The 12,921-nt window shown below is 36.9% G+C and overlaps 1 protein-coding gene across 2 annotated transcripts; it reads right to left on the bottom strand.

The window, feature by feature from the left end:
- Window positions 1–248: 248 nt before the first annotated feature.
- On the bottom strand, window positions 249–12,046 carry LOC142619209 (DNA repair protein UVH3). Of its 2 annotated transcripts, XM_075792283.1 has the most exons (18): window positions 11,826–12,046; window positions 11,498–11,748; window positions 10,504–10,679; window positions 10,294–10,414; window positions 9,972–10,049; window positions 9,553–9,728; window positions 9,318–9,459; window positions 8,519–8,596; window positions 8,354–8,407; window positions 7,015–7,199; window positions 5,025–6,804; window positions 4,335–4,529; window positions 3,672–3,757; window positions 3,120–3,414; window positions 2,888–3,024; window positions 2,249–2,333; window positions 1,480–2,007; window positions 249–1,223 (listed from the first exon to the last, which is right to left on the bottom strand). In XM_075792283.1, exons 1-18 carry the CDS (start codon window positions 11,911–11,913, stop codon window positions 510–512), a joined length of 5,169 nt encoding a protein of 1,722 aa, XP_075648398.1. In that variant the 5' UTR covers window positions 11,914–12,046; the 3' UTR covers window positions 249–509. The 2 variants fall into 2 exon arrangements, with proteins under 2 accessions (XP_075648398.1, XP_075648405.1); XM_075792290.1 differs by lacking the exons at window positions 9,972–10,049; window positions 10,294–10,414; window positions 10,504–10,679; window positions 11,498–11,748; window positions 11,826–12,046 and having other exon boundaries at window positions 9,318–9,451; window positions 9,553–9,689.
- Window positions 12,047–12,921: the final 875 nt, after the last annotated feature.

The following is a 12,921-nucleotide window of genomic DNA, read 5'->3' as shown; positions in this document are numbered from 1 at the left end:
ATAAGTACCAAAAAAAAAATAATGCTTGTTTCTTACTCTAAGAAGCAGACTAGACTATGGGTTTAAAATTAGTGGGAACAGTAATAAACTAATAAATAAAAGGATTAACATAGATTTTGTCGAGGTTTTGTCCTCTTCAACTCGACAAATTGTACTACTCAATTGTAATTTCATTGACAATCCAAAACTTACGTCACATCAAATGACACACTCTACCCAACCTTATTGGACACAAGTGACAAATCAGATCCAGATGTAAAATATTCAACATTCTCATATCATTTCATATTTAAATTGATCTATTTTCTTCAAAAGTGTCAATGATATACAATTCTGTACAAATTTAAGCTTTAATTCCCCTCTTGAAGCTCAAAAAAACAATCTTGGTGGACCTCATAAGCTCTTATAAATGAAAAGAGAGAATAGAGAGTGATATACACCAAAATAAATAAATAAATCAAAACAAAAGGAGAATAAACTGATCTAAAAACACCGTGAATCTACAGGTTTCAGCTCTTCCTTCGCTTTCTTTTCAAAAAAGGCATAGCACTTAGACCTCCTAGAGAAGTGGTCCCAGTATCATTTTTAGAATTATCCTGCAGAGACAGATGCTCCTTTGAATTATTATCATTACTCGAGGCATTTAGATGGTCCAGTTTGGACTCGGTATCATATGCATCTGTCTTCTCACTATCTTGGGCTTCATTTAAGGCACCTTTGGGGCCAAAGTTAAATTGAACAGAACCACAATCAAGATCTGCTTCATCCATTAAACCAGAGCAGTGGGATAGCTCAGCATTTCCTGAGGCAGTAGCCATACTTGGGTCATGAGCTCCATCTTGGTCATTCTGTGTCTCACCTTCATCCAAGCAAAATCCACCTCCTACTTCGAGGTAGTCTTTAGAAAACTCAGCCTCAAAAGAATCGCCATATGGGCTCACATTTGGTCGACCAATTTCAAATTCATCAGTGCAAAACCCACCGCCCATTTCTACATTGTCTCTATGCAAGTTCTCCTCAAGAGCAGGAGCTCCTGAATCAAGGTGTTTCTTTTCGTCATGACCAGCAGCAGCATCTCCCCTTACACCCTGGGCCAAAGATAGATCTAGTTCTACTGCCTCTTCATCAGAGTATCCTTCATCACTTCGGTCTGATGACTTGTCCACATCATCAGCTTCTAAGTCATACACACTGTAATTTACAGGCTTCTGAAATCGCCTTGACTGAAAGATACAAGCAGGACAATATGCAGAAAGAAAATTGTTAAAGTTGGCCAAAGGAAGAAAGAAAATACTACAACAAATTATTTGCTTCAATCGCTTACATTTCCGAAGTCACAATACGAGGTCACAATACAAATTGAATGGCAAAGCACAATATATATATTTGAAAGAAGGCATGGTGACACTAACTCCTTGATAGTGATATTTCCGCATAATTATTATTTATTAATGGAGCATAGAAAAGATTGTAACTTACCCTTCTCACTTGTTCTGGCCCTTCTATCTTGTCCACAAGAACTTCTTGTTCATCACTACTGTCATCCTCGCTGCTTGCACAAGATTCCAAACCAGAACTTCTTGTACCCCTTCCTCGTCCTACCCCCCTGCCTCTCCCTCTTCCTCTGCCTCTTCCTTTCCCACGCAATCCTCTGTTCTGATTTCGCCTGCCTTCTTCCTCCATAGTTGTTCCTAGATTCTCCTCTATAGACAGAACAGACTCTCCACCATTCCTCCTTTTCCTTGACTGCTTGGGTGTAGATTTTTTCGTATATTTACTCTGATTCTGAACATCATTCTTTGAAGGCTTTTCAGAGTTTTTATCCCCAGGTTCAGCAGGGCCTACTCTTCTTTTCTTTCTACTTTTAGAAACCTCTTGCAAGGGATCATCCATCAACTCTGAGGTTTGGTTTCCTGTGATTCCTTTAACAGCTTTCTTAATTCTCTTGCTACGAATTTTTGCAAATCGTTCATTAAAAGTGTAAAATGCTTCCAACCGCAATTGAGTCTTCACCAAACAAACAACAAACATTATCAGCATCATTCTTCAAAATAAGAGACAGATGAATGAATCCATAACTGAGAATATGACACAGCAAACAAAATGAAGATCCCTGAGATTATATGCATCAAATAATTTTAATTTAGTATTAGGTGATGCTAGATAAGACTGCCTGCGTGAACATGTGAGAGAGACACAGAGAGCAAGAGAGGAGATGGTGGGGAGACAGAGTGCTTGAGCCCTTAACCTCATGTTTAGCGTACTCCTTCAGAACAGGTACTATCAACTCATCTACCTTCTGGCTACCCCAACCAAACTTATCCCAACACAATCTGTACGCAAAAAATAAAAATAAAAACAAAAACAAAAATAACAATAATAATAATAATGATTTGATAATCATCATGCATTTCAAAATCATGTCAAACACACAAAGAATAATCTATGCCATAGTCAGATGTATCCAGAAACCACATACTGGAAGCAGTGGGCAGGAGCTTTCATAAAGTTGTCTATAAAGATATCAGTCCAAACATGCAATCTACAAACTTAACATACTCCAATAAAAAACGCAGTCCAACACAAGAAATTACCCCATGATCACCAAGAATATGTTAGAGCATGTCTACAATATACATGAACTAACATGATAAAAAAACGACTTCTCATTCAAACTAAGACTCTAGTGGATAACTTTAGCAGGAAGATAGTAGACAGACCACCTTCAATTCATGAAAGAGAAAGAAGTACACAGTGAACCTAGCTGTAAATCACTAAAATTATAGACAAGTTCTCACATTTTTCCTGGTATCTAAATATGGAGAATAATCAACATAAAAGCTGGAATTCAATAAACCTAGAAGTTAAAAGTCAACAAATAGCTCACTTGCGAAGAACAAAATGATCTGGCTTTCCCCATGTGAAAGGCTCAGTTGACTTGTCCACTTGTGGGGAAGAGTAGGCTGTGATAACTGCTTCACTTGGAAAAGAAGAAGGAATGTGCCAGTTCTTGCTTACATTTCTCTGTTTAACGGGGATAAGAGAGTGTAACATATTAAAAAAACAGAGAAATTGAAATTCTTCCATAAATAATAAAAGGCAGGGAACCTGACAATTACATGCTTATCCATGAAAATCTGCTTTATGTCATGCATGTCAATTACAGACTGCTTCTGTTCTTGAGCTTGAGAAATGTTTTGGTCCAATGCAGACACATCATTTATATTGCTTTTTGAGCAATTCAAACCATCACTAACTTTAGGTCCCCTTTTTTTCAAACTTGATCCTGTTTCAGCATCAAACTTCTTAAGGATGGTGGGATCTGGTGACTCAATCCATTCCCGGAATTTATGGAGGCCATCTTCCGCAGGAAATGCATTTACAACCTCAATAGCATTGACAATGCCAATCCCGCTACATTCAAAATACAGTGAATAATGTCTTAAGTTAGCAACTGAACTCAGCACCCTTACGAAAACAAATAAACAATTTTAATTTCTACCATCATAAATGACAATGAGCAATAGCACAAGATACCATAACAAGTAATTTGCCCAAAAAAAAAAAATCTCTAACAGGTAAAAATCAAAGATATCTGTGACAAAACCTGACCTAAAGACTAGCATAAGCTCCCAATCACAGAAGAAGTCAAATCTGCTGCAGTTAATTACCTGACACCTTCAGTATAATCACTTCCAAGAAGCAATGCCATCCGAATTAATTTTTCTCTTGTCAGGCCAAGCTCCTTCTCAATGTCCTGACAAATAAAATGCATGAACAATTGATATAAGAAGATTGCACTGCATAATTTAATTATTTAAAAAAATGAAGAATAAAAAAGGAAAAGGGGACCCAAATAACTAAATAGAGCACTAGGAAGGGAACAAGAAATAAAGGATCCAAGTTAAAATCAAAGTCTCCACTCTAGTTGAACAAAATAATATTTTAATATGCACCTCACAAAGCCAACATCAAAAGAATCAGATCAATGAAATTAGCAATGACCATAAAAGCAGATGGGTTTTTTTCAACACCAAACTCCCCCCCTCCCCCCCCCCCCCCCCCCCGCAAAAAAAAAAATCCATATCAAGAAATCAAAAGTACTTTTCTAGGAGAACAATGGCAACAAAATGCTTCCAAGATCAGAATTTAAGTAAATAATCTCGTCTAACAAAGCCTGACAAAGAAAAATGAAAACAAAGATAAGACTGTATACTCTTAAAAGAATAAAATAAATTCAAACTAAATATATATATATATATATATATATATATATATTTGGGTCTTATACTTAGATTAGGGAGAATTGGCATGAGTCTCCATCAAACACAGACCTTCATGAAGTATGTCTCGACATATTTTCGATCATCAAATATATTCTTGTAAACACTTTTTGCCCCAAACAAAAACACATCGGAGTCATCGGTCACAACACCATCAACAAGGTTTGCAAGTTCCATATAAGCGCACTGAGCTTCTGCTTCCATTGGTGCAATTATATAAGGCAATCCAAACATCTGCAGTAGTTCCTGCAGATTCATCAAAATTATAATGGATTTATCTTTTTCCAATAAATACCTCACTGAAAAAGAGCTCTTAGAAAGTAAAAACAAAATTCCTCAAAACCAACCAAATGCAAAAGTATTTATTTGACCAAGTAAAATATATATGCATGAGCAAAGGAAATAATAAACCTTATAACCTTCCAACTCATTCCAGGAAGTTATACGTTCAAAAGATGCATCAAAATTCACATTTTTTAATTCAACGACATCCAAAAATCAATACACATTACAGAGTGCACATAATATGCATTCAAAAAATGTTTAAAAAGCCTTTTATGAGCTGTAGGCAATAAACTTTCTTTTTTAGGAGTGGATTTGGCCCTCCCACTATTATTAGTTATTAAGAGATGAGTGAATAATATGTCAGGCACAAAAAAAGATAGCAAATCAAGCCAGTCCAACTAACCAGTTAATTGTGAACATATATATTATTCAAGTACTAAAAACTTTAAGCCACACCTGACATTCTGCAAACATCTCGCTGCTGACAGATTCTGCATTACGCTCAAGCTTTCTCTGCTCATCTCCTAGATTCATAAATTCTTGATCTAGAATTAGCATTTCCTCCTCCAAATTAGCCTCTGCAACTTCGAACTGCAAATCTTCATTTCCCCCAAAGGGATATTTTTCCTTGTTTTGCTCCCTTTCCTCAACATGATTGTCATATTTGTTTTCTGCAGCCAACTTCTGGGGAAAATCAATGTCATTTGTTAAGTATTTTGCAGATAACTTCTTCAGAGGAAAAGCAGGGTCAGCCTCATCAGTAAAATGAATTGGTTCAGCTTCAGTGTCATTTATCTTGTCACCAATGCGAATGCTATTGGTATTGGCACCAGATATGGCATCAGCAATATGAGAACTACCCTCTGAACCCCTGTTAGGAAAAGTAGATAAGCTAGCACCCACACTAAATGTATCCAAAAGTTGTTCTGCAATCACAGGGGCGTCCTTTTCCATAGGGGTCACAGATTCAGCACAAGGCATTTCACTGTACAAACTCCCCTTTTTGCTTGCATCTTGCATTGATTGTTCAGAACAGGAACCTACATAGGTTTCACATGGCTTATTTATCAGCATTCCGGAGTGATCAGAATTATAAGCCACAGATGAGTTTGACTGACTCCCAGAAAAACTAATGGCTTCTGAGACAGTTATTCCAGCCACATTATCTGGCTTCTCCACTCCATCCACAATTTCACAAAATGAATCATTATTTTTAGCTCCATTCTCCTCCAGCAGAAGCTTCTTAACCATGTTGTTTTTTTGTTCAGAGAGTCCAATACCTTCATGAACATTTTCGATGGAAATGTTCTCATCTTGAGGCATATTAAGACTAGCTTCCTTATCCCCTACATACTCAAGACTCCTCCTTATTGCCTCTTGCATATCAGCCTCTTCTTCCAACCAACCTTTAGAAACTGTTCTTGATTCAGCTTGACAAGAGGAGGTGCTTTTAGGGAAGTCACAAACTCCTTCCTCCCATTCCACATCACTCTCATCATTAATGTTACCTTCCTCAAGGGAGGGCATAATTTCCCCTCTAACATCATTAGAAAAATTGTTACCTTTCCCTTTGATGATTCCTTCCTCCCAGTCACAGTCTGAGTCAGAATTAGAAGGTTGCTTCCTTGACAGGATATTGTCAGTAGTGATTCTTACTGGATTTACAGCTGCTAAACGAGCAAATAGATCATCATCACAATCAAGACATTTGTTATCCCCCTCATCCTCAAAGGATATCTCTATGAAAGAATCAATTTTTAACATGGATTCCTCATTTCTCTGATTCAAATCAACAGATTCACTATTTCTGTCATGTGAAGTTTTTAAAGACCGATCTTCACTAGGAAAACTTACTGGGAGACTAATTTCACTTCTATTGAGCATAGTTTGAGTATTTGCAATCTTTTTTGCATTTGCACTCTCATTCTCAATCTCTTTCATCAAATCCAAATTCCTTTGTATATCACGGGTCATACGGATCCCCATGGCTCTTACTCTACTGACGCGAAAACGCCCCCTCTCATCCAGAAATGTCATAATATTGTCATCAGAAACTGTTCTAGATTCATTGAACCCCTCTACTGAACTAGTCACAGTATCAGATTTACTAGTAGATGCTACATTATCAGATTTACTAGTAGATGCTACATTATTGGTTGAATCTTGAGAAGGATGCTCCCCCAGTGTATCTTGTTTCTTATCTACATTTCTCTGTGCTTTGGCTGACGTAAGAGCTCTGAGGCATTTAAGAATGTTGTAAGTGAAAAAAAAGTCATTAATCTAATGAAAGAAAAATAATCCCCCCACCCCCACCACCCCTCCTGCCAAAGATAAAAAATGCAACCTAACTAAATTACAAAATTAAATGAGTTCCAACTTTTAAGCGGGTACACACTACATGTCATGCATAATTAACAAACAAAACATTGAAAAGACAATTACTCACTGTTTATCACCAGTAAATGATGACGAGAAGATAAATTCTCTGTTGGCTTCAGATGCAATCCGAGAAGTCTGTACACCTCCTACTCCCCTCCCTGCAGCAGATTTCTGCACTTCATCTATCTCCCGACGGAAAGAAACAGTTTTGAGATAAGCTTGTATTTGCAGCTCAGAGAACTTTGAAGGATCCTAGATGTGCAAGAAAAGCACCAGTAATAAGATGACATCCAAAAGATTCAAATAAAAGTACAAAAATAAAGCAAGAAAACATTATTTCAATAAGATAAAGATAACAGATCCTGTGAGATTGTAGACAGAGACTTCTAAATAATAGCCAAACCTTGGACACATTTAATATATAACTTATATAGCACAGATTACCACGCTATATAATACATTTACACAACTGATATCCTACTAATGAAGTGAGGAGGATACAATCAAATGAGATAATAATCTGTGCTAAAAGACTTTGGAACCTTACATGTTGCTTTAATTCAAGAATTCTGAAAAATCCAAGTATCACCAAAGTATGCCTTGTGTAAATAAAGAGTTCTAATAATGGAAAAACTAATAATTACATAGTTAATTAGACATAAGTATGCATGATATGTTTTCTGAACTAACAATTCTTTACCAAAATCAATTACACATAAAAAATTTTAAATAACAAAAAAAATCAATACAAAAAATAGAACGCTTAACTCAATCAACAACTTCCACCACTAGCATCTCATTTCCTCTCTAAAGGTGCAAACACTAAATCAACAAACATAGCACAGAAGTCTTAGGTGCATAGTATGAACTCAACCAAAACCACCCTATGCCCCCTAGAAGCATTACTTCTTTCCACATACACTTTTATCCTTCACTTTTTATATAATTTCACCATAAGATAAGCCAAAGAACTTCAAATTTAAGCAAGAAATTGGCAAAATAATCAAGTTCTTTCTTTCCTACTCCATAGTCCTACCTACAAGACCAGGAAATTTTATTAATAGTTATGCATTCTTATAAGTGACACTGCTTCTCTGCATTTAGTTTGCACCACTTTGCTGTAAACTCAGACATGGACCATTGCCATTTAAGTGCACTTAAGGGGGATTAGGGGAATATTAAGCAGGGTTTCCCACATCACCACTACAGTGCTTAAGTATCAGTGCATCCCAGCAATTCCAATCAATCAATTGCAAGCCAAAATGCATTTCTCATCTGAATAACGTTCTGACTGGTTTTAACAGCAGACAACTTCTATTAGTTAGTGGTAGAGTATGCCATATTTGCAACCTGGCATATACTTTAACATGAACCAGATATACGTATGAAGGCATTCTAGAACCAACCTTCTTGACTTTCTGATACTTTTGTCTGTTTTCTGCCATCAATCTTTCTCTCATCTACATAGAGGACATCAATAATAAATGTCAAAATAAGAGGGATGTTGAGGAGGTGAAAGGTAACTTCCTGTGCTGAGAAGAACTAATTACCAATATACATGAAGCACTTACCTGAACAAGAAGATCAAGTTGCATTGATGGAGGCAAAGAAGCTAAAACAGTTGGATCAATTTCACCATTAATTGCAGGCTGCAAAATAATTCAATGCAATAACCAACAATATATAATATAGATCAATAAGCCTGGCAAGAAAAGATTAACACAAAAAACAACAACAAAGCCTTGGTCCCAACATTTTGGGGTCGGCTATGGATCCTTAACAGAGTAGCAAGGGTCGGCCATACGTATTTTTTTTCCTTTATTCTATTCTATCTAAAGTCGCATAGGAAACCACAATGATTATCTGTAACAGATCCATTCACAATAGAATGAATAAATTTTAGGCTAGCCATCAACCTACCCCAACCATCCTCCTTTTCCCGAGATTGGGACCACCTATGGACAAAATATATGATACTAAGCATAGACACAGGTAGAGGTCAAGTTAAGATTAACACTGAGGCCTAAACCTAAACTCCAAAGAGAGTCTTTATTTTCTAACTACGGGTGTTGAGAAAGCTACCCTGACATAATAGTACAAACCAACCATAATCACAAGTGTTTGTCTGACAGATATGGTAATAGTGTGACAGTATCTTGTTCCCATACAGCCCATTACTAATGTATGATTCACGCAGAAATCAGACCCATTTCAAGCATATCCAATGCCCCCAAAATAAGCTCAAAACCCATAGGGACAGAGGCACGTGATAATCTTATTTCCATTCCCCAATAACCATAATACACAGTATGTCATCAACTGTAATAACAAATGGTAATAACCCCAAATGTCCACCAAGCAGATATTTACCAGCATCATTTCTTCATCTTCATCTTCGTCTTCGTCTTCATATTCTTTTCTATCCTCATCCTCAGAAGGAAAAGGAGCACCAGATTCAGATGCATTGTTAGCTAACATCCCGTTTTCCTCTGCTGCAATAGATGCTGCCAGCCTAAATTTACTCATTAGAAACAATCATAAAAAGATTTTATAAAACCACATAGTTAAATTACCCTTGTAAACTACAACCATGTAGGCAGCTTACATTTCATCTAGCTTTTCCTGATTGTCACTCCTCGATACCAGATCATCATTGTTTGGAGTATAAGCAAGCACATCAATTTCATCTGACAAAATCTTCTTACCCTTAGAGTCATCATGCTTCATCTGTCTCTGGTTCTCAACATCCACCGTCAAATTTTTCATCATCTTTCCCTTGAGCTGTTACACCAAATAACCCCCAAAAAACCCATACAAAAAAATAAATAAATAGAATCAGACAAAAAGGCTACAAATTAAAACAGAGATACTGATGGGCTGATGAAAAGGACTCTTTTTCACTATTCTGAATAATATATTGAAACAACATAGAGCAAGCTCTTGGATGACAACATCATAAGAAAGGAAGATGCAATACATATGACCTACCACAAACCCCATAACAATGTATATAAGGACACCAACCTGAACAAGAAGATCACGTTGCATTGATGGAGGTAAAGCCGCTAACACAGCTGGATCAACTTCACCATGCTCTGCTGGCTGCAAAATAAATTGTATGCAATAACCCCCAAAATATTTAGAACACCGGCCAGGAAGAGAACATGAGCATCTATTAGCACTCAGACTTAGAAACCTCACGACATGATGAAAGACAGACTTTCCCAAATATGGGTATTGATTAAGCCATCCTGACCAAGTATAGTGTACAACCATGATCGGCAATATCTATGTAGACTTTAATGACAGTAGGTAATGATTTAGAGCCTACAGAGTATAAACTCACCAGTATCATCACTTCTTCTTCATTGCCATCCTCCTCCTCAGAAGGAAGAGCAGCAGCAGAGGATGTCGATGCATTTTTAGCAAACCTCCTACGTTCCTCTGCTTCAATAGATGCAGCCAGCCTATATAAATTCATTCAAACAATCAACAAAAATCATAACCACATATTTGAAAGATAACCTCATAAGTATAAATCGTGTGTGCAGCTTACATTTCATCTAGCTTCTCCTGATTGAAACTCCCAGAAACACTATCATTCCTTTCTGACTGACTGCCCTCCATGTTGGCTTGATCTGACAAAATTGTCTCACCCTTGGGATCAGTCTTCTGCTTCTGCTTCTGCTTCTCAATATCCTTTGCCAGTTCTTTCAGCTTCATTGCCTTGAGCTGTAAACAAGAACCAAGATATCAACATTAAAAACTCAAACCTATACCCTCTGTTTAATCCAATGATCTTCTAGAAATGATGTTCTCAGGCACAGACTTTTTTTTTTTTTCCATTTTCGAAAAACCTTATGCAATAAAAATTAGAATCTAGGACTAAATCCAATCTCATATCCCGAATTATATCACCAATCCAACAAAGACTGAAAAACGAAATCCTCCTAAAATACTCTACATTGTTCATAATTACTTCAATTACTAAAGCCATAGAGTCCTAGCAAAAACACTGAAGCACGTAAATTGTCCATCACAAAACGCAAAGCTGACTTCTCTACATCCAAAACCAAATACATTGAATAACAAAAAAAAACAAAGCACAGTTATAGAGAGAATTCCACGAATAAAAACACAACATTTCAAATTTCACATAATGTCCATCGCAAAAAACACCTTTTTTTTTCTAAATCCAAAACCTAACGCATCAAATTACAAACGAGGCTCACAACAACAAGCCTTAATCCCAAAATCTTGAAATCAGCTATAAATCCTCAACAGATTAGTTAGGGTCGGCCACACGTATTCATTTCCTCCGCTCTATTCTATCTTAAGCCATACACTCAAACAAAAGGCTCACAACAAAACTCAAAAATCCGCGCGAATTCTTATCCTCCATTCTATTTTATCTGAAGTCATACACTCGAACGAGTAACATCCGATCAAAACTTAATATTACATTTTTCACTAATTACCAAATTAAGACTTCAGCAGAACGAGAGTTGAACTAATCAAGTAACAAAACTAAGCGGTGATGAAAAGCTGACCTGATTGAGGAGCAACTTCTCGGCGGTCTTTCGGACCTTAGCGACGGCTTTGTCGCGGAGCCTGCGGCGGGCGATGACGGTGCGGCGCTTGAGAGCAGGGGTGGCGCCGTCGAAGACGAAGACGGGCTTGGTTCTGAGGAACAAGAGCTTGCAAATTCGGCGAAAGAACCCTAACAAATGTGCGTTCCGTACCATCTCGCCTTTCTCGTCTCGCATCGCCTTCATGAATTGTACCATCCATATGCTCGCATCTGCAATTTCTCAAAAACATTAACTTTGATTAATTAATTAATTAATTAAGAGGTTTTAGGGTTAGGGTTAGGGGTACCGATGGCGAGCTTTTTGCCGGCGAGGGTTTCCACGGACACGCGGCGGCCCACGGGGGCCAGAAGTTCCCAGAGACCGTGCACTCCCATGTTTGTTTTTGTTGGGATTTTTCAGTTAGGACATTACCGCCAAGACTTTTTAATCATTTGTCAAAGAGCAGCAAATGGAAAGTAAACTGACGAGACGATGTTACAATCGACGTCGTTGAAATGCGCATGTAAGTTGGTACTATGATTTAGGACAGTGTCGTCATGTATAGGAGGTTGACTTGTGCAAATCGCAATTGAAGAAGCAAGTAAATGACAAAATAGTAACATATTTTGTTGTCAATAAAGCAAATTATATACTAGAGACGCTAATCATGGTATTTGTTATTGCTTTTTTTTTTTTTTCTTGCAGATAAAAACACACACACACAAACATATATATATATATATATATATATATATATAAGAAAATGAATGAGATAAAAGGATACACTCACAGGTCAACATCAAAACTGCATGCGACAATTATATATACTTGTTATTGTTTAAATCTTTTACGTTTTAAAATTTTCATTTTTGTCTCATATTATATATTTAAGTTGGTAATTTGGAAATATTATTATTTGGCATTATATGATGACGTGCCAGTAATTCTTTGGCACTGAAGAAGTAAATTATTAGCATAATTAGAATTATGGGTTGGCATTTTTTGAAGGACGATATTTAACTGATGCCTAGTAAATCAAAATTCTAACAAAAATAGATGGCATGTATAGTATAAAAAAGGAATAAAAAATGAAAATTTTGAGTAGTAAAAGGATCAAAACGAATGGAATTTCTTGGGGGATTGGAAATGGATCTGGGGTAAAGGTGTGGCTGGACAACTGGATAAATGGTGCGTCTCTTAGGTGTATGGTTGAAGGACCTCTTAGGCAAGGAGAACAAAATCTGACAGTTGCTGAGCTATATTGTAGCCAAAATTGGAATTGGAAGCTGATGTCCTTTGATCTCCCTTAGCCCATTAAAGAGAAGATTAAAGCAATCCCAATTCAACTTCATGGAAGTGGGAGAGATATTCTGATGTGGAAATTCTCAAATAATGGAGATTTC

This window comes from Castanea sativa, chromosome 1 (genome assembly GCF_040712315.1).
Source record: "Castanea sativa cultivar Marrone di Chiusa Pesio chromosome 1, ASM4071231v1".
NCBI classification, from domain to species: Eukaryota; Viridiplantae; Streptophyta; class Magnoliopsida; order Fagales; family Fagaceae; genus Castanea; species Castanea sativa.
This window is presented reverse-complemented; position numbering and strand designations above follow the sequence as displayed.

Bases quoted from the DNA above. Each gene is read 5' to 3' on its own strand.
- LOC142619209 (XM_075792283.1), bottom strand. From the start codon at position 11,913: ATGGGAGTGCACGGTCTCTGGGAACTTCTGGCCCCCGTGGGCCGCCGC. The intron at 11,749-11,825 runs GTACCCCTAACC...GAGAAATTGCAG, and splicing joins CGGCAAAAAGCTCGCCATCG to ATGCGAGCATATGGATGGTA. The intron at 3,415-3,671 runs GTAATTAACTGC...TTTTGAATGTAG, and splicing joins GATTATACTGAAGGTGTCAG to CGGGATTGGCATTGTCAATG.